The sequence below is a fragment of the Rattus norvegicus genome, chromosome 17 (genome assembly GCF_036323735.1).
Source record: "Rattus norvegicus strain BN/NHsdMcwi chromosome 17, GRCr8, whole genome shotgun sequence".
Classification (NCBI taxonomy): Eukaryota; Metazoa; Chordata; class Mammalia; order Rodentia; family Muridae; genus Rattus; species Rattus norvegicus.
In genome coordinates, this window is record NC_086035.1 from 92,849,614 (window position 1) to 92,870,991 (window position 21,378).

Consider the following 21,378-nt stretch of genomic DNA (forward strand, 5'->3'; position numbering starts at 1 on the left):
ACCTCTAACTTCCACATGCATGTATACCCCAATCTATGTGCCCACATATGTACCTATGTTCTTGTACACACACACACACACACACACACACACACACACACACACACACACACTACACAGAAGCAGTAATAATAATAATTTTAAAAAGCAGCTCAAAGAGAGAAATAGACCAGGAAGAAGTAGAGTCTTAAGCATTCTGGAGCTGCTGGTGAATGGTTGCCCCAGAAAACTCAATGAATCATGGAACAGGTGAGTCTGAAGTGCTGAGGAGGTTCCAGTCAGAGAGGGCAACCTCATAGATATCTAGAGGATGGACTGATCAGGAGAAGAGGGTGGTAATAGAGAAAGGACCCTTCATATACAGACAGAGTACACTTGGAAGGTTAAGTGCTTGTCCTTCCTCCTACTCAGCACATCTTGTGCCTGTTCCTTGACCACCTTTACCCACATTCCCCAGTCCTGGCAGCCCTTACCCTCAGTGACTCTGCCTGTCTGCAGCTCCTGGAGTGAAGGGTTCTGTTGTTTGTCTCAGCATCTCCAGCATCTGGAACTCATTTCAGAAAGCCACAGAGTGCTCAACTAACAGAAATGGATGATGGGCTACCAAAAGATGGGAGGTAATGACCATGCTTGAGTCCATGCAAAGTAGGTATTAAGGGATAGCTCAGTCAGGAAAGTGCTTTTTGTCCAAGCGTCTCCACCCATACCTTGGGCTGGAGAAATGGTTCAGTGGCTAAGATCACTGACTACTCTTCCAGACGTCCTGAGTTTAATTCCCAGCAGCCATATGGTGGCCACCACCATCTGTAATAGGATCCGATGCCCTCTTCTAGTGTGTGTCTGAAGACAGCTGCAGTATACTCATATAAATAAAAATAAATCTTTAAAAAGGAAGACCCATAACTTACGTAAAAATGCTGGGCATGGTGGCATACACTCTTATTTCCACACTGAGGAGGCAGAGATAGGAAGATCTCTTTGGCTTACTGACCCGCTAGCCTTGCCCAATTCATGAGCTCCAGGCCAATGAGGAACCCTATCTCAAAGAATGTGAATGGTATGTGTTTGTGCACCTGACACCCAAGGGTGTCCTCCTGCCTCTACATGCATGTGTGTGCATGCAAAACACCCCTTCCCAGAAATGCAAACACATTTTTAAAAAAATGAGGCACACACATTGGAGGCAACCACAGTTGACATCAGTCTTTAATTTTGTAGCACCCATTATTACAGTTATAAAAATCTTTCCTTATTCATTAGAAAAACATACAGGATTAGAGAATCATACAGGAGATGAAGATGTAGACAGATTCAAAAGGCTAGCACCGAGGAGTACAGATGCCATCCCTGTGGAAGCAAGACTTTCAGAAGCTTTGCCTTCCTGGGCTGAAATGTCTTCTGTACATTCCCAGGGGGTGCTGCAGAGAACGGTGGTCATTGGACAGTCATACCAAGGGGAAGATCCTTCTTAACCTCCAAGAGAGCTGGGAAACTCGATCATCTCATTTCCAGTTGCATCACTGACCACTCCAGGCCCTTCAGTACATGTGATCACCCAGAGATTCCCCTGCCAGACATAACTCTCAGAGCCATATCCCTCTACAGCTACAGGAGGGAAGGAAGCAGCCCCTACTCCACCAAGGTCCTTCAAGTCTTGGTAACCCACAGGTGCTCCACCCACTGATGATGAGGCTTCAGTAGCCCCAGCACTCAGGCCAGCATCTTGACTTTGATTCTCTCTAAACACAGTAAAGGAAGACTCACCCTTCCTTGCCCATTCCTAACCAAGTACCCATGAGTCCCAGGGTGGGGTTCAAGTCCCAGGCAGGTGATGGGACAGCACACATATCTCTCAGTGTGCCTCCAGCTTTGGTCTAGAGCAGAGAGTGGTTTGGCATTGCTAGGTCCATGGCATTGTTGTTTCTTTGTGTGCACATGACAACATGAAGCAGAGGTTTGCTGCCATCTCAGAGAGGGCAATACTGTTTGCTGGTGGAGGAAGATGATTTGATATGTGCATAGAGCCTGCTCTGAACAAGTGCCACAGACAGCAATACCATGGCTTCAAAGGGGAGGGAAATTATAAAGCAGGGACAGTAGGGTTGATTTTTTTAAAAAAAGACGTGGGCAAAAATCTTCACTCAAAACCAAATGAGATCTGCTTAGGGGCACACAAGGAAGAGGCCAGAAGAAAAAAAACTGTTCAGCCTCGGTTACTAATCCTGTCTTTAGAAGCATGCATTTTTGTAATGTACATGATTGGAATGCAGGTGAGGCTAAGACTGCTTCATCAGGGCATCCTTGCCTGCTGAACTGGGAAAAGAAGAGACCTAGTAGACAGGACAGTACTCTCAGTCCCCAAGGAGGAGGCAAGTCCATCAGTGGTGATAGATGAGTCCCAGGTCACTGTGCTGGGCATATCCTGGAGACAGGAGCCTCAGTCTCAGCCATGCCAGTGTTATAGTGCCTTTGTCTGCCAAGGTACAGAAAAAATTCATGCTTTCTCTTTCTGTCTGTGTGGTCTGCTTGGAAGGCTTGGAAGGCAGCTAACCAAGCCAGACTCTGTATCCTCCAGCAGGGGGCAGCACTACATAAGATTATTGTTTGAGATGGCCAGATTTCCAGTATTATTACTAAGTATTATTACAGATTACAGTATTATTCCAGTAGGTGGCTGCTTTGTACAGAGGTTATTTGTTTGTTTGTTCTTAGAGGCACAGGTTGGACATCCTAGCATAGCCCCGAGCCCTAACTAGTTAAAACTTCACGGTGCCAATATTGCATGCTGTGCTTTTGTCTGCCCCTCTGGTGTGGGTCCCCCGGACTGTGTAATCTGTCTCTGTGTATATGGCTGTCCAGTGTGGCTTTGGGACCTTCCCTTTCATTTGACTCTTCTCTACTGCACTCAAATAAAATGTATATTATATATGACCTTATTATAGACCTTTACAGGGGGAAACTTTGCTTAAAGAAAAATGCCTTTGGAAACATAGTTAAGCAGATCTTGACATTTTACTAGGAAAACAACATCATTCCCAAGCAGCTCACCTTAATACGGGTGTCCAGGACCAAAAGTTCTTAAGCGTGAATATGATATGTTGGAGAAATGGCTCATTGGTTAAGATCTCATATTACTTTTGTTGAGGACATGTTCAGTTCCCAACACCCATGTCTAGCAACTCCAGCTCCAGGAGTTCCAATACCTAAGTTCTCTACAAACACCTATACTCATGGGCACATATCAGGCAGAGATATGTAACTAAAAATGATCACATGTTTAAAACATGATGACCAAGCTTTCAGTAATTATTTAATCAGTTTAACATACAGTAACCTCCTTCTCCCTTGTCTCACCTTTGTGACGTTCCAGGGTATTTATGCTTCTGTAGACATCACTGACTGTAAGCTACCTTTCAATAAACTGATTTTGTACTGTAGCTGAGAATAATCCTTGGCTTTCTTTGGGCAACCCAGATCCAAGCCATCTTACATTTACAGTCAGAGTTAACTTGAAGAAATCTTTCAGTTCATCTCTCTGATGATGATTCTGTGCCCATGTTAGTTAAAAATTCTCACGGAGTAAAATGCTGGGGCCACATGAATTGGGACGAGCACACATGGCTTGCATGACATTTTGTTTTCTTCTTGAGGCAGGGGCTCATATATCGAAGGCTGACCTCACACTCACTTTGTTGCTAATGATAACTTTGAATTTCTGATCATCTACTTCTGCCCACAAGTGCTTGAATTATAGACATGTAACGTCACATTGGTACATGCTGGGAACAAACTCAGGCCTTTTGTCATGCTAGGCAAGGACTCTACCAAATGGGCTACATTCCAGACCAACCTTGACCTTATCTCTTAGAGATTTACTCTGTGTTTGTGTGTGTGTGTGTGTGTGTGTGTGTGTGTGTGTCTGTCTGTCTGTCTGTCTGTCTGTCTGTCTCTGTCTGTTTGTCTGTCTGTGTCTGTGTCTGTGTGTTCGCATGAGCAGTGTGCACACACATTGTTGTTGCACATGTATACAGATGTACATGTACATGTGTGTGCATATAGACTCCCAAAGTTGATGTTGAAAGTTTTCCTCAACAACTCTGCACATTGTTCATTGAGAAAGAGTCTCTCAGTTGAACCCAGTGTTGGTCCATGTGCCTAGTCTAGCTATCCATCTTGTTCTCGGGATTGGTATCTCTTCCGGAATGACAGGTGAGCTGCCATATCATTCACTCCCTCACTTATATGGGTTCCAGGGACCTGGACTCTGGTTCTCATGCTTTATTTGGTGAGCACTGTAACCACTGAGATAGCTCCCTAGGGCCCAAAAGGCCATATTGAGCACTATTCTTTGTCAATGCCATTCCTAAGACACTAACCCACTCTCTTCTCCCATAAACCATACATTTTGTATTCCTTTGTAAAATGCTAAATTCAATGACAGTATTGATAGCCTATAGATTACAAAAGTATTTGATAATAATAAAACAAAGGAGCCCATATATCTGGGCCACATTGCATAGTATCTTCTTGATCTCCAAAGCCTTTTGCAACAGAAATACACTGTTGTGAACAGTGAACAGGCCAGGGTGACTTCTACATGCTTTCCTCCACTAGGCAGGGAATGCAAAGGTCCTGTATGGGATGACGTGCACGTGTCCAGAGACACTGACAGTTTGGGAAAGCTGCAATCTTTGGCAGTTTTTAAGAAGAGTTTTCGTTCCATGTTGGCATGGCTCTGTCCCAGCCATAGGCTGTGGCCCTATGTGACCTATAAAATATTCTTCCCCAGTTCCAGGTTCAAATATTAAATTAAAACAAATGTGCAAAAGGAAACAAACACCTGCTTTTGAAACAACCCGTCCTTCCCCAAGCCACCAGCTTCAGGGATAACCACTGCCTGTGTTATATTCTCATCCGAAGACCTTAACAGCAGGAACACATAGGTCCCTGCGATCCATGCTGTTCCAGCATGCAGTACGGCCAATGCCAGGGGAGGGGATTCTAAAAGTGCATGGAACCGTCCAAGGGTCCCCTGTGGGGCCACTCCTCATCAACCCACCTGCGCAGGATCTTCTCCACGTCAGCCCTGTGATAAAGTCGGCAGAGCTCCATCAGTTGGCCTACAGTCCTCTGGCTGTTTCGGAATAAGAACTCCAGTGTGGGGCTCTGGGGCCTCTGTTCCAGGAAGCAGAGCTCATCATAGGGCATGCCCCATTTGCTGGCAAAATTCCTCCAGTTCTTCACAGTCGGGTGACATGGATCCAGCTTTATCCTGATCACATCTAGCAAGTCTTGATCGTTGAGCAAGTCACTAATGGTGGGAGCCCGAGGAGAGCAGGAAGAGCAAGGGCAGCCTTCCTTGCATGGCTGGTTTCTGCTGACACCTGAGGGATGACACAGGTTACCTGGGAGCCTCACACACTGCACAACTCATGAGCAATACTCCCTTTATTTTTCTACCACATTGGTGACATCATCTAAATGTCATACACAAACGCACACACACACACACATACACACACACAATTCCTTGGAATCGGGCAGAACAGTCGTTTCTCATTGCTTACATGATATTCTTCTTCTCTGTATGTACACATATGTGTGTGGAGGCCAGAGAACAACCTTGGGTGTCAATCCGTGGGTGCCATCCTTCTCACCACCTCTCTTTGAGGGCGGGGTCTCTCAGTGGCTTAGAGTTGACAGATTAGGCTAAACTGGCTGGTCAGGAAGCCTCAAGGATCTACCTGAATCTGGATCAAGTTACTGATGTCCATTGCCTCTGAGGTACCCGACTTTTACTTTTAGGTAGGTACACAGCAAGAACTTGATCTACTGAGCCTGTTTTTGTTTTTGATTTTGATTTATTTGTTTAAGACAGTATCTCTCACTGGCCTAGAGCTTACTAAGTAGGGTAGCAAGCCCCAGAGATCTCTTCCTCCTTAGCCCCGGGGTCACAGACATGAGCATGACTGCAGGGCGGCTGGCAATAGAGCTCAGATTCATTCTGCAAAGCAAGCACTCTGCTAACCGAGCCATCTCTGTAGACCACACAGAGTTATTCTTTACGTCAATGGCTCTGAACCTTCCTAATGCTGCTGCGACCCTCATGCTGTGACCACAATCATAAAATTATTTTTGTTGCTACAATTATGAACTGTAATGTAAATATCTGATATGTGACCCTGCGAAAAGATCATTTAATCCCATAGTGGGTATCACAACCCACAGGTTGTGAATGTCTGCTTTACAGCAAAAGAAGGGCTGTTGAACTGGGAGCAGTAGCAAGATTTCACAGTCCCATCCTGCCTCTTCACCTGCCTCATTACCTCTGCTCTAGCATGTAATTGTCAGGCCATTGGCCAGACCCAGGGTTCCAGGACCAGCTCATTTTGTGCATAGATCCACTTCCTGTACCTGACAGCTTTTTAAAAGTTACATTTATTGTTGCTATTGGGGTGTGTGTGTGTATGTGTGTGTGTGTGTGTGTGTGTCCTGGTGAATGTGTGGTTAGAGAACAGACTGCAGGAGTCGGATTTCTCGCCTACCACATGGGAGCACCTTTCCCTACTAAGCCATTTCACTGGCCTCCCCAACAGTTTTTAACAACAAACCTAGCATGTGATGATATCATTGTGACCGCCCAACCCCTCAGAAGTTCTTGAAGAGAGGGAGCACTGGTCTGCTTGCCTCATGCTCAATGATGGTGGCAGAAAGCTGCCGTTCAGAATTTACAGCCTCCTTATCGCTCCTCTGCTCTATCTGTTCTCTTCGCTCACATAGGCTCTGTCTGAAGTGTGGCCAGTATCCCAGGGGCAGGCAGAGAGCTGGAGGTAAGCTGAGGAGAGCACCAGGCTGTAGCCTAGGCCTCACCCCAAAACTGGTTCCCACCCTATGAGAGTGGCCTCCCTGCTCCAGTCCTCTCCGAATTGTTTATCAGCAGAGGGTAAATGCATGATTGGGAGGTAAAGTTAGAGGGGAAGAGATATCAGGAAGTGACTCACTAAAGCTCTTGGTGTTGCCACACTGTGGACACAGCCACCGAGCAATTAGACAGCACTGTCTCCAGAGTCTGAATTAAAGGCAAAAGACCACAGGCCTGGAAAGTTGTGGGGATGCAGCCTTCACTCTAAGATGACAAATTCCTACACAAGAGGTCACTGAGTGGTAGCCTAAGAGCCAGGTCAGTGAGGGCTACAAAGCATGACTTGTCTTGAAAATAAACAATTGAGGGTCCTACAGTATACAGTAGGCATTTGATACAGTGGCTGAAGCATTTGCTGAATAAGTATGAAGACTGACGTTCAGGCCCTCACACCCCCTGCAAATGCTCTGTGATAGCTCAACTGTAACTGCAGCCTCAGAAGGTAGGGAGACAGGACCCACAGAGCAATCTGACTGGGAGGATTAGGGTTTGACTGAAAGACTTGCCTCTGTAAATAAGGTGGAAAAGCAATACTGGAGTCCATATGCATTGCTTACTGAGAAGATTTCAAACCTCCTATTAAAATCACAAGCTGGGGTTGGGGATTTAGCTCAGTGGTAGAGCGCTTGCCTAGGAAGCGCAAGGCCCCGGGTTCGGTCCCCAGCTCCGAAAAAAAGAACCAAAAAAAAAAAAATCACAAGCTATGCCAGGCATGGTGGCACACACCTTTAGTCCCAGCCCTTAGAGGCAGAAATAGGACTTGGAGTTCTAGGCCAACCTGGTCTCATAGGGAGTTCCAGGACAGCCAAGACTACGTAGAAAGACCCTGCTAAGGAATTGAAAAGAAAAATTATAAACTTTAACTACTTTCTTTATTTCTCATATCTCATGCAATATTCAGCAAAAGGCAAATGTTGAGGTGTCTTTCTAGAGGAAGACATCTTTCTCTAGAGAATATCTGTTCTCTTGAGAACAAAGCAAGTGTCAGACACCAGGGAAAACTAGATCATGACCCGGTACCTCTTAAGTGATAAGCCTTGGGTATACGGGATACATTGGAAAATGATAGTTACGTAACAATAAGGAATTAGCCCTCCCTCCAATGCTAAATTCTCTCTGGACATTAAAAATGTAGAGGCTGGTGAGTTGGCTCAGCAGGTAAGAGTATTCACAAACATCTGTACCTAACTCTAGCTCCAGGGGATCTCACCCTCCTCGGTCTCCACTTGCATTCACATGCACATAGCCCCACAGTGATACACGCAGACATGTAATTAAAAATGAATAATATTTTTAGAAAAGAAATTAAAGGATGCATTTGCCAAGTAGATACATGAGGACTCTACTTCTCCAACGAAGGAGTACAAGTACAGGAGTCAGTTATCCTTACTGCACCTCAGAGTGGCAGGGAGGATTTACAGTGAGGGAAGGGAGAGGCAGCTGCCATCCATAGGAAGTACATAATGCTGGAAAACAGTACAGACTTGGTCTCCAAATACTAAATTATGGGCCAATTCTAGATCTAGAAAGTCTAGAAAGAGAGGAGATGATTGAGAAAAAGTTGGCCCTCTATTAAAAAATCTCCTAGATGCTTTAATAACCCTTTTCCTACTAGTTACTTCTAAGCAAGGGGACGGAGATGTGGCTCAGTGGGCAGAGCGTTCACACAGCATACTTGAAGGCTTGGATGCAACTCCTAGCACTACACAAACCTAGTATATACCTGTCAACCCCAGCACTCAGAAGGAGGACCAGACACTCTGGGCCATGTGTGACCCAGAAAGAAAAAGAGAAGAAAGCCTTGTTATGAAGAAGGCTCCCTATGGCAAGGCAGATCACCTTCTGCAAAGGTATGTGGTTTTGACTGTTAGTGAGTATACTAAGCCCCTGTCTCACTCAGTGACACAGGTAATGACATTGACCTCAAAGGTACTGTCAAGGGTTAATTAAAGACACCCATTAAAGTCTCCTCCTACTGTACAGCCAGCACACAGTGAACAGCCGTGGGTGTGGGATGATGGCTATTGAGAAGCAATTGTTTCTCAACTTCACTAGGGATGAAACCCACTGATCCCCTCCAACTCCTGGGGAAAATCCTCCTCACATCTGGGCCAGGCACCAAGGTCCTATTTTAATCAGTGTGGAGTGGAAGCAGGACATGGGGGTTTTTCACAGTTCCCTCAGGGATTTCAGATGCTCAGCTGGGATGGAAACTGTCTCAGGATATAGGATTATCTATAGGTCAATGGCCGTCAACACAAGAAGTATGTAGTTTTGTTGGTGGCCCAAATACTAAACTTGCTGATCTACCCTTTATAGACAGAGGGAAGGGGGTAAGGTCAGAGGAAAAAAAACCTCTCTAAACCTTTTCAGTGGCAGAGCACTGGCCTAGTAAGTGATGAAGGCCCTGGGTTCCTTACCCAGGACTGCACTGGTGTGGGTAGGGAGCCTTTGAAGAAGACATACTTTGTTGTGCAGTTGGTCGCACCAAATTAGGATAGAAAGTTACTCTGCTCTGCATGCAGTTTTGTAAACAGGTTCTAATAGGCTGTCCCCTCCCACAATCCCTTGTCTTCTTTTGTGTAACTTGGGCCTTTCAGAAGGAATTATATGGAAGTGACAGGGAATTCAATGTCAAAACACATTCAATAAGTGAACCTCTCAGGCGCTCAAAAAGATTGGAATCTGTTCTTGGAAAGGATGGAGTTCCAAGTGTGTGTATTGATACCAGGCTCCACAAAGGTGTTTGGGCTCCTACTCTACCCAGAAAACATAATAAGGATGAAGGTCACCGAGCAAGTTCTAGGCTTTGGTCATGTAAGCGTGTGCTATTGTTTAAAAAATGAGATTGGAGTTGAGGTGAAGAGATAGCTCATTCAGTAAAGCACTTGGCTGTGCAAGCACAAGTGTCCTTAGTTCGTCCCCAGAGCCTACATAAAAAAGTCAGATGTGGTAACAGACACCAGTGGTCCTAGTTGTGGGAAGGTAAAGAGAGGAGACCTGGCCAGCTGTCTTAGCCTTAGCAGAGATCTCCAGGTCCTGCTGAGAGTTGCCTGAAAAATTAAGGTACACACACACACACACACACACACACACACACACACACACACGCATGCACGTTCATGCATGCATGCTCTCATCAACATGGATGAAAGCTAACTGCTGATTGTTGAATAGCTATAAAGCCACACACATAACACATTAATGATAGAAATATTCACTGAATAACTTTAATGTATCTGCCCAGCTTGCCTGATGCAAGGCCAATCCTTTACCTGAAAGGGGATCCCCAGTGCTGTCTGGAAAGTCATTTTCTTCTCCCTAAAAAAACAAAAAGTGACTTACATTAAAATCACGGCCATAAGTAAATGATAATATCAATTTTCCTCGTTGGTGAATTTCCCACCAAGTGCAAGGGGCTGACTGGTGCTCAGGAATGATTCTTCAATGGTTGAGGAGACTCAACCTAGAATGTAGCACATGCCCAGAACGCAGCTGCATTAGAAGACAAAAGTGAAACTAGGGTCCTAGTCAAACGCCAAAGAGCATGCAACCATGGCACCTGTTTTTTAATCCTTTTAATAAACTATTTTTTTCTTTTGTTTGTTTCCACTTGCCTTGGATTAGACTTGCCAGTCTAGGCTAAAACTGGGGGTGGGTGGGGGGTTGTACATGCACATGGAGGTCAGAGGTTGATTATGGCCTCCCACTATGCCTCTACATCTTTCTTTTGAGACAAGCCTCTTACTACTAGCTAGACTGGCTTGTCTGTGAACTCCAGGAGTCTGCCTGTCTCCACACTCCCACCCCTAGTCAGTATCAGGATTACAGATGTGTCAACCACACCCAACTTTTATGTGGGTACTAGGAATCTAAACTCAGGTTCTAGTGCCTATGTGGCAGGCACTTGACCCAAGGACCATCTCCCCAGCACCTACTTGAGGCCACAATTCTTTGCCTTGCCTATAGGTTTCTTTCTTCTTTTTAATTCATTTTTGTGTGTATTTTGCATGCATGTACATCTATACACAGCATGCATGCCTGGTGCCTGCAGAGAGCAGCGAATCCTATGGAAATGGGGTGACAGATGGGTTATAAGCCACCATGTGGGTGCTGGGAATTGAACCCCAGTTCTCTGCATGTAGAGCCAGTGCTCTTAATCGCTGAGCTATCTCTCCAGCCTCCCTATGTATTTCTTTTAAATTTTATTGCAAAGCAGCTAAAAAACCAACTGTGAAAAAGTAGGAACAAGCCCTGGATGAGTGGACAGTACTCTGCCCATCTTACTGGGGTTCTGTTTCTACTACCAGAGACAAGCTATCTTAGGATGGCAATGGCCATGATCTCCTTGGAGGGAGGAACACGTATTCTCCACAAAGCTGTCAGGGAGGGTCAATCATAGCATGCTTGGCCTTTGGGAACTGCATCTTTCTCCAGTCATAATCTTATCAAACCCAGTGTTGCCCCTTGATCTATCACTGGGGTAGACACCACTTACAGTGGCCTTCCAAGAACATGAAGGTTCTGTTGGAGTCACACAGCTCTACAGGACTTTTAATTACTAGGTGTCTAAATTTTGTTTCTAAAGAAGTGATAGTTTGGCCAGGCACAATGGCACAAACCTGTAATGCCAGCACTTAGGAGGCAGAGGCAGGAAGACTAGAGGTTCAAGGCCAAGGTGGGCTTTACAGCAACATATGTTTTAGGAACAATAACTCCCCAGTGTCACTGTATTTAGTACATTTTAAATAGTTGCTATTTTCTCTTAACCCTCTAAGAAGCCTTTTTCCTTGCCCCAAACTCACCAATCCTAGCATCCTAGCTCTCTACAATATATATATATATATATATATATGTATATATATACATCTATTAATTCTGAGACTTTCTACCCACCATAAGAGCATTCCTATTCTTACCAGCCAGGGCTTCCCCTAGGAACTGAGCCAACTCTTGCTCTGGTTTTCTGCTTTCTTGAAGTCCCCGCCTCTCCAGAACTGCAATAAAGCCAGCCTGCTTGGAGCCATTGGATTTCTGCAGTGCCTTTTTCTGGCTTCTATTAGTTGGGGGTGGGAAGAGAATATGAAAAGGAAAGACTGAAGAAAGAAGAAAGATAGTGTTTATGTATTGAGATGTATATGTGTGCGCATGTGTCACATGTGCATGTTGTGTGTGTGCATGTGCATGTGTGTATGTGTGTAAAAATTATAAGACACCCCCGAAGGGGGCCTGAATGACTCTGCACAGCCTCACACCATCAGAAGGTAGAGCCCTGAGAGCTCCATCGCCCACAAGGCTACACTCACCACCTTGTGGAGACCTGCCCTTTCCTATCTGCAGAGTTTCACGGGCCTGGGCAGGCCTGCTCAGTCTTACATAAGCACAGTCAATTCTGTTCACTGAATTGGAAGCATGGGCCACAAGGATAGAACAGAAACTCCCAAGTCATAGAGAGGCACGAATGTTAAAGGTTTATAGATTTCATGATACAAAGAACCCTGCTAAAACACAGTGTTTCCCAGAAGTCAAAGCTGTGTTGCCTAGCTCAGTCTACTCGATTTCTCATCATCTAAAAATTAACAGACCAGTAGGAGTTGGTCAAATTCACCCTCAGGATGTTGGCAGGGAGCATGGTTCAGAGTCACTGTGAAATACATGAAAGCAGCAGAGTACTGGAAATGGCCATGTATAGTGGCAGGCTCTATCCTGTGAGCACAGCATAGCCCAGGACCCTGCCTCAAAGAAGAAAATGAAACAAAAAAATAAGCCAGGATCTTTGTTTCTAGCTATCACTTTGATGTGAATTTTCCAACAGTGAAATCAGAAAAAGACTTATTTTGTGCTTTATGTATCTTGATCTTGTTGAAACAACACTACTACCTTTATTCCACACTTGTTTATTGGGCTGTTAATGTGAAGAAGCTGCATTTGGAACTTGTATCTACAGGTCCACGGACCTGAACCCTTGAGCTGATTGTTAGCACTCAGGGAGATACTGATAGATTTCCCCACAGACTGAAAATACCAGATAGGGCTGGGGATGTAGCTCAGAGAGGGAGTGCTTGCCTAGTAGGCCCTGGGTTTGATCCCCAGCATCACACACACACACATACACACACACACACACACACACACACACACACACACACACACACACACACACAAATTCAACAAAACCCCAAACTGGGTGTGGCGGTTTATAGCTGTGATCCCTGCACTTGGGAAGGTGGAACAGGAAGATTTGCTAATCATAGGTATCAGTCTGGGCTACAGTGAGAACTTATGTCAAAACACACAAACACAAATTGCATGTGGTGGTGCATTCCTCTATAATCCCAGCATTTTGGAGGTGAAGGCAAGAAGATCAGGAGTTCAAAGCCAGCCTGGGCTACAGGAAACCTTGTCTGTAAGGGTTGGGGGGAACAAGGCAAGGAAGTAGAGAGTGGAAATATAGCTTAGTTCGATGAGTGCATGTCTAGCATGTGTGAATCTCTGGGCTCAATCCTCAACACCACATAAACCAGGAGCATTGGTGTATGCTTGTAATCCCAGAACTTGAGAGGAGAATGCTGGTGAAGGCCAACCTGGGCTACCTGAGACCCTGTCTTCGAAAACACAAACCAAACAGCAAAACCACAAATAACAATACCGAAAGCAAACTATAAATAAGATAAACTAATCAGAGATCATTTCCTGGATACAAGGATGGTTGGCAGTGGTCCTACTGAGGGTTTGGAATGTAGACGCTGGCAGAGTAGAGCATTTTCTCAGAGCCCACAGCAGCTGACAAGGACACAAAAAAGGCAGGAAATCTTTCAGTGTCACTGAATTGTAGACAGAGATGAGTAGCAAGATAGCAAGGAGAGAGGATTGGCTCATGCTCTTGTAGGAACTCAAGAGGTTATGGACAAGGAGAGAGGGCAGGTCCACGTACAATAGCCCGGAGAGGCTGATAGCCTGGGAAAGACTGGTTCCTAGGGGAGACAACAGCAAGGGAAACAGTAGCTATGCTGAGCAGATTCTGGGAGGAAGATGTGTGGTAGGGAGCTAGCTAGGAGAGAAGCAGAGACAAAGTCAGGAAGAAGAGAGGTGACAGCCACCAGGTCTGAGGTTCAGGTGAGAGCGAGGCCTCATGGCAGTGGAAGTGAAAAATCCCTCTGGGTGGGCGGTGCCACCCCACACTCATCAGGCCTCTGCTGACTTATCAGTTCCGCCTGGGGGCTTTCTTCACATGCCCCATGTGGGTTCTGTGACCTGGGTCCTCCCACTGCATCCTGTAGCATCACCCCTGGTGCCCAAGGCTTTGGGATTGGGCTCTGTCTTCTCCAATAGACTACACTCTGCATGGCAAGGACACTGGGCTCTGTGTGTGTGTGTGTGTGTGTGTGTGTGTGTGTGTGTGTGTGTGTGTGTGTGTGTGTGTGTTGGGAGAGAGGTGTCACTGGGGTCTGGAACATCCCAGATGGATAAAGGGAAAGAAGTGGGGAAGGAACCGTGGACACAGAATGGTGTCCCATGGTTTCCATACCATTCTACAAGTTGCCCTGCAACACAGGCTCCTTCTCCATTCCTGCCTGCTCTGTGGCCTCAAGCATATAAACCCACCTGAGGTTTAGCCTCCATTCCTATTCTCTTAGTCACTGCTAAGCACCTTAGTACTATGTTTTCTCTTGAGGAGGGGGTTCTGTTTGCTGTTGTTGTCTTAAGAAAGGGTCTTATGGGACAGCCTACCATAACCTCAAATATGAGTTCCTCATATCTCAGCTTCTTGATGCCAAGATTACAGGCAAATCACTGCCATAGAAAGCCCATCTTGAGAACTTTAATGAAACACCTTTGTGAGAGTGACTGTGACTACATCTAAATGACCCTCAAGGCCTGTTGATCTTTCCAATAGAGGGATGACGTAGAAGGGTTACCTAAGATTCAGCCACATACCCTTGACAACTGTATGTAATTCTGCTCTAGGACATACTAGATCATATGGAGTATGGAAGCTTAACTGATGGAGACTCCATTTATGTAGCTATGAGGATGTTGTCATTATTGGGGTGAGATTTTTCAGTGATCTGAAGCTCTGGTGTCACTCACACTTCTGCAAGCAACCCCTGATCCATGTTCCCATGGAGAAGTCCAATCACCTCTTGGATAGAATCGTGGCTTTGGCACCATGTCTGGGGTTAGCAGATGTTTGTTTATGTCTCCTCAGAACAAGTTCACATAACAGCTTTCATTCCTGTTTGTGTGCTGATTTTGTCTTTTAACTGTGGGTCCCTGGCCAATCCCTGGAGTCTCCTAAACTCCAATTCATCTTACTCTAAACTGCTAAACCTCACCCATTCATGTTATCTGATCTAGCTGTCCCCCATCCCCACCCCCCCCCACCCCATTCATCCTAGGGTCCTCCTCTCTGATGGTTAATGCTGTCAATTTAACAGAATCTAGATCACCCTTGAGGCAAGCCTCTGAGCATGCCTGTAAGAGAGATTCTTGATTACATTATTTAAAATGGGAAGACTCCAGATAGAAGGAAGGTTAAGAGATCCACTTTTGCTTTTTGCCTCCTGGCTTCATGCCTTATTAGCAAGTTCATCTACTGTGTTGCTTCGACTGTGCCTGCTGCCTCTATTGCCATCTTCCCTGAGGTCGGTAAAAGAGCTTCTCTCAACATAAAGCTCTGTGCCTTTCTAGGAACCCTTCAAGTGCTAGATTGGGACTGCTGAAGCCTCCAGACATTGATGGACTATCCAGACCATATCCTGTCAGCCAGTCTACTAAATCCCTCTTTGCTAACTATTCGTTCTGCCAGTTATGTTCCTCCAGAGAACCCTACTGAATATGCCTGCTGACTATCCTGAATTTATCAGGTCCTGATGTAGGTCCCCTCTCTGCCCCCTTATTTCATAATGTACAGGCTAATCCAGTGGACTCCTCTCATCCCTGGGGGCGGGGGTCTCTGCATTGGCCTTAAGCCCTCATCTTCTTTACTCCTGTACCTAGAAAGATGGTGTCATCGTCTCCAACACCTTCCCTTGCTTCTTGGGATTTTGTGCACGCCTCTATTACAGCTCCATTTACTCATTTTCATGTCTCTAGTGCCAAGCACAAAGGCTGTGTTCAAAACAGGTTTAGCTCAGAGTTGAGGATGTAACTCAGTTGGTAGAGGGCTTGCCTCAGCCCAGGGTTTGATTCCCTACATGCTGCATAAAATGGACGTTAGTAACACATATCTGTAATCCTAGACCTCAGGAAGTGAAAGAGGGAGGTCAGACTTCTTACCTACACAGTGAGTTCTAGGCAAGACAGAGTCTGTCTCAAAATAAAATCAAAAAAGGTAGTTAACTAAGAGAGGGGAGAGTGGATGTCCTGGTCCTGATTTTAAAGGAAATGCTTTCAGTTTGTCTCCACTTAATACAATGTTGGCTGTACATATGAACATTTCAGGAGTCCTGTGTTAAAAGCCCAGAGAAAACAAAGACAACATGAAGGTGGTCAGGGACTCAAGTGAGGCTGGGCACAGTGATCTCTTTACTGGAGATAAAAATCTACAGAACAAAAAAAAAAACAAAACTGAAAGAAACACCACAGTCATTGCTCAGGTAAAAACAAAATCTGCAGGTCTGTGTACACTTAGCTCTTTCTCCTCCTGGGCAGGTTTTCTATGCAGTAACATAGGCCTGCCACAGCTGGAATTGAAGCGTAGGTCAAAACCCTTAGCTTGTGCTGGAACCGGGAGGCCAGGATGCTGAGTGTAATTCCAAACCCACACTACAGATGCGGAGACAAAAGATCACGGGTTTCCCCTTTGTGTATGGAGTAGAGTTGGTTACTGTTCAGAAATATCACAAAACAGTTCAGAGACGATTACAATCGGTGCATGCAAACACAGGCAGACCACAGGACATGGATATTAAAAGAGGGGTGGCAGTGTCTCTTTAGATCTATTTCATTCACACGCCCCACGCTTGTAATACCAGTGATGCTGGTAACAGAGCCTTGTCAGCCATGTAGTGAAATGTATAATATTACACACTCGTTAATCTGTGGTTCTCCTGAGCTGTGTGTGAGGCAAGAAAGGCCACTTTACTCACATGTTAGTATGTAAAAAGTTTGCATTTGGATGACTATCCAATGTACTTTAAATATTTTATTTATAACTTAAAATATTTCTTATATTAAAAAATATTTTATTGTCTTTAAAGATATTTTTTGATTTATTTTAATCTTCATTTACATGTACATATATGTGTGTGTGCATTTGAGTGCAGTGCTCTTGGAAACCAGAAGCATCACATCCCTCAGACATTGAGTTTTAGGCAGTTGTGAGATACTCAAAGTGTGCACTGGAAGTTGAACGTGGGTCCACTGCAAGAGTAATAGACATTTTAACCATTGAGTCATCTTTCCAGCTCTATTTTGTGTGTGTGTGTGTGTGTGTGTGTGTGTGTGTGTGTGTGTGTGTGTCCACATATGAGTATGTGCAGGTACCCCAAGAAGCCAGAAGTGGGTATTGGATCCCTGGAGCTGGAGTTACAGGTAGTTATGACCTTCCTAACATGAGTGCTAGGAACCAAAACTCTGGTCCCTGCAAGAGAAGCAAGTGCTCTTAACACTGAGCCATCTCTCCTATGGTCCTAGAAAAAGAACTATGGTTTGCAGACCTGAAAGTTAGCATCCTTACTTCCTAAACAAACTCATACCCTTGACTTTCTTTTAAAGCCAGTTGTTGGTCAGTCAGCCTGTCTATCTGTTTGCCTGCCAGTTCTGTCTGTCTGTCTACCTGCCTGCCTACCTATCTGAGATAGGTTCTTATGAAGCTTAGGCTGGACTTGAACTCCTGATTTTCTGGCTAAGTACAGGGTTACGGCATTATCCCCATGCCTGTCTTTCACTCCTCTTTTTAATAGTTTAACACAGTGCAAATGTGCAATTACTTACTCAGCCAGTCCCAACCAGGAAACCCGAAGACATCTGTAACTCCTCAGTTCCCAGTGTACCCTGTGTGTCTTATATTCTGCCTTCTCTGGGGTCCTGCTCTTAAAGCAAGCTTGTTCACTCAATAAGCAATAGTGTACAGCTGGATAATTTTCTATAAAATTACATGTTTCTACTCTCCGTGGTATCAGTATATGAGCATAGTTTTACTAGACACCTAGACCAACTGAAACTCAACCCAAATGTGTTGTGACGGTCAACAGAGCTCTAAAGTGACAAGAAGAGAAGTTTTGTCATTGATCAATTAGAAAAATATGCAACTTCATTATTAATTAAGGAAAACTTTTAGATTATCATAGGAAAACACTAAGTTCGAGTTGACTCATCCATGCCTTTCCACGAGTATGCATGTATGTATATGTACATGTATGTATGTGTATACATAGGTGTATATGCACATATGTACATGTGTATATATACCATATACATGTGTGTAGATGTACATGTGCAATACATATATGTATATATACACACATGTATATGTGCACATGTATAAAATACACACACACACACACACATATAAAATGTGGTTGTTTGAATAAATGGCCCCCACAGGTCCATAGGGAGTGGCACTGTTAGGAGGTGTGGCCTTGTTGGAGTGGGTGAGGCTTGTTGGAGGAGGTGTGCCACTAGGGGGTTGTCTTTGAGGATTTAGAAGTCAGGCCCACTGCCTCACTGTTTTCCTGCTGCCTATGGCTCCAGATATAGAACTCTCAGCTCCTTCTCCAGCCCCATGTGTACCTGCACGCTGCCATGCTTCCTACCATGATGATAATGGACTAAACCTCTGAACTATAAGCCAGCCCTAATTAAATGTTTTTCTTTATAAAGGTTGAAGTAGTCATGGCATCTCTTCATAGCAATAGAAACCCTGAGGTTGTGTGTGTGTGTGTGTGTGTGTGTGTAAAGAGTTGAACCTGGGGCCTCATACATGCTAGGTAAGTGCTCTACCATTAAGAAATATCCCGAGTCCTATTTCTGTCATTTTTTAAAATTTTTGAGGGAGGGTCTCACCAAGTTGCTTAGGCTAGCTTTGAGCTCATTCTGTAGCCCAGGCCAACCTCTAACCTTTGATCCTCCTGTACTAGCCTCCCAAGTAGCTAGGATTACAGGCCCTAACAAGGCCTGGCATAACCACAAATATTTAATCATGACTTGGTCCAAAAAAATAGTAATAAGTCAAAGCTGTTGGCCTTAATAAGCCATATCAAGTCAGAATACTACAGTTTTATTTTAGATGTTTATTTCTGGGAAGCTTCATTATAGAAAAGAATGCTATGAAACAGTAAGTGGCATTGATTGGGGACTGTGGGTTTATTGTGGCACCAATGGAAACCAGGATTGGCATTCCATTATTCTCAGACATCAAAAATAGGGACAGTGAGCCTCAACTGACCAGGCAGGTCCTGCAAACTTATCAGAAAGCCTGACCAGGACATTTACCTGGATCAGTATCAGGCCCTGGAGGGCTGTTGGGCTGGGAATGACAAGAACATCTTTCTACAGCTACAATGAAGTCCAGAAGGACAAACAAGGGAGGTACAGGGAGTGCCAAAAGGCAACAGAGCCCACAAAGAGAGGCAACACTGGGGAAGAATGAAAAACTGTCCCAGTAAGGCCATGACCCAGAACCAGACCAACCTGTGGGCAGTGCACAGGCCATTGCAAGGTCAGGATCTGGGATATACAACTGTAGTCTAGAAAGAGTAAGCTGATGTTCTCTAAGACGTTAGACACCAGCGGGAGATAGAGTCAGATGGCCACTGGATTAGGACAGACTTTTCTTTGCTTATCAAAAGATAGAAAGAGAAATTCTAGTATACACTTTTTGTTGTTTTGGGTTTTTAAACATAAATTATTTTATTGCTTTTTCTATCTATGTGTGTCCATGAATGTATGCTACATGTGCATGCTCACAGAAACCAGAAGAGATCATAAGGTCCCCTATAATTTGGAATTATAGATGGTTATAAGGCACAGTTTGGGTGCTGAGAATCAAATCAGGACCTCTGTCAGAGCAGACAGTGCTCCTAACCACCAAGCCATCTCTCTAGCCTCTGGTTTTTATTTCTTTTCTTTTCTTGTATTTTAAAGACATGTAGCTTAGGCTAGCCTTGAACTAGCTATGTAGCTGAAGATGACCTTGGACTAATTCTTCCTTTACCTCCCAAGTGCTAAGATTTCAGGTGTGAACCATTACACCAGGCTTGAATATTTTTATATATTTAATAATAATTTTTTAAAGTTTAAAAAATTCTATCTTTCTGTCTGCCTGCCTGCCTAACTGTCTGTGTCCATGTGTGTCCATGTGTATACAAATGTAATAATATGAGAGTGAATGTCAGAGGACAGTGTCTGGATTTTCTCCTACCATGTAGGTCCTGGGGATTGAACTCAAGTCATCAGAGTTGCCAGCCAGTTCTTTACCTGCCATCCAGATTAAGTGTTTTTAATACTCAAGCATCTGTTCAAAGGTAGCATCTTTAATCTGACATGAGATGCTTGCCAACTATGAACAACAAAGGTAGAGAGATGGCACGGCTACGTAGTGCTGAGCAGGTGATTTCCAACCCCCTGAAATTCTTTGTCTCTTCCAAGATGCCCAGGCAACTGTGTCTCAAGAGAGCTTTTTGGCCCAGCTTAAGGAAAAGCTGGATTATTTGGACTGAGAGGCAACAGAACATACGTCTTATTAGAATTAGAAATACCATGAATATAGTCTAAGATCTGCAGTCTTACCTGGTAGTGCTGGTTCCTTGTTCTATAAACTCCACACTAGGGATAAAGTAAGCAATTACCAAATAAACCGGAGCTGTCTGATCTTTCCCTAAGAGAAAAAAAGCTCAAGGACCTACCAATCTATGAAACAGATCTTGTTGGAGCTTGAAAGGATTGTTGCATGTCCAGAATTGCAGGCAGGGGCCTGCCAGGCTGACTAATGGCAGATAGCATCTGCAGCCTGACTAGTCCCTGCCATGCCCTGTTATTACCATGCACTTAATGGCTTCAAATCTGCATATCTTCTAGTGAACCCATGGCTTTGCCAAGGCAATGAGCCTGCTGGCTAGAGTTCTATCCAGTGCCTCACAACCCAGTGCAAAGAAAGGAACAACCCCTCTATAAGGGTTTGAGTCTGAAATGTTGCCTCCCAACACACTTGTTTAAACACTTGGTTCCTAGATGTGTGAACCAAGTTTGAGGGGCTGTGGAACCTCTAGGATGCAAGGCCTTGCTTGGAGGACTTAGGTTACTTGAGCAGGCCGGCCTTTGTGTGCTGTCACCCACCTCGGCTGCTAGCTCTTTGCTTCCTGATCTATCATGATGTGAAGAGTTGCCACCGTACACTCTCACCACCAGGAAGTCCACCAAGTCTTCACAGACTGTATCTCTGAAACTGTGGGCCAAAATAAGTTCTTTCTTTCTTATGATGTTTCTGTTAGGTTTTTGGTCACGATATGAAA

The 21,378-nt window shown here is 44.7% G+C and overlaps 1 protein-coding gene across 1 annotated transcript in view; it reads right to left on the minus strand.

Moving 5' to 3' along the window:
• Positions 1-1,177: 1,177 nt before the first annotated feature.
• Positions 1,178-21,378, minus strand: part of Edaradd (EDAR associated via death domain) — a 44,018-nt gene continuing 23,817 nt past the window's right edge. The window contains exons 5-6 of the mRNA XM_574055.9: positions 10,198-10,243; positions 1,178-5,384 (exon numbers count right to left, since the gene is read on the minus strand). Coding sequence (XP_574055.4) covers positions 5,002-5,384; positions 10,198-10,243 — 429 coding nt within the window. The 3' untranslated portion in view covers positions 1,178-5,001. The remainder of the gene's footprint in view (positions 5,385-10,197; positions 10,244-21,378) is intronic.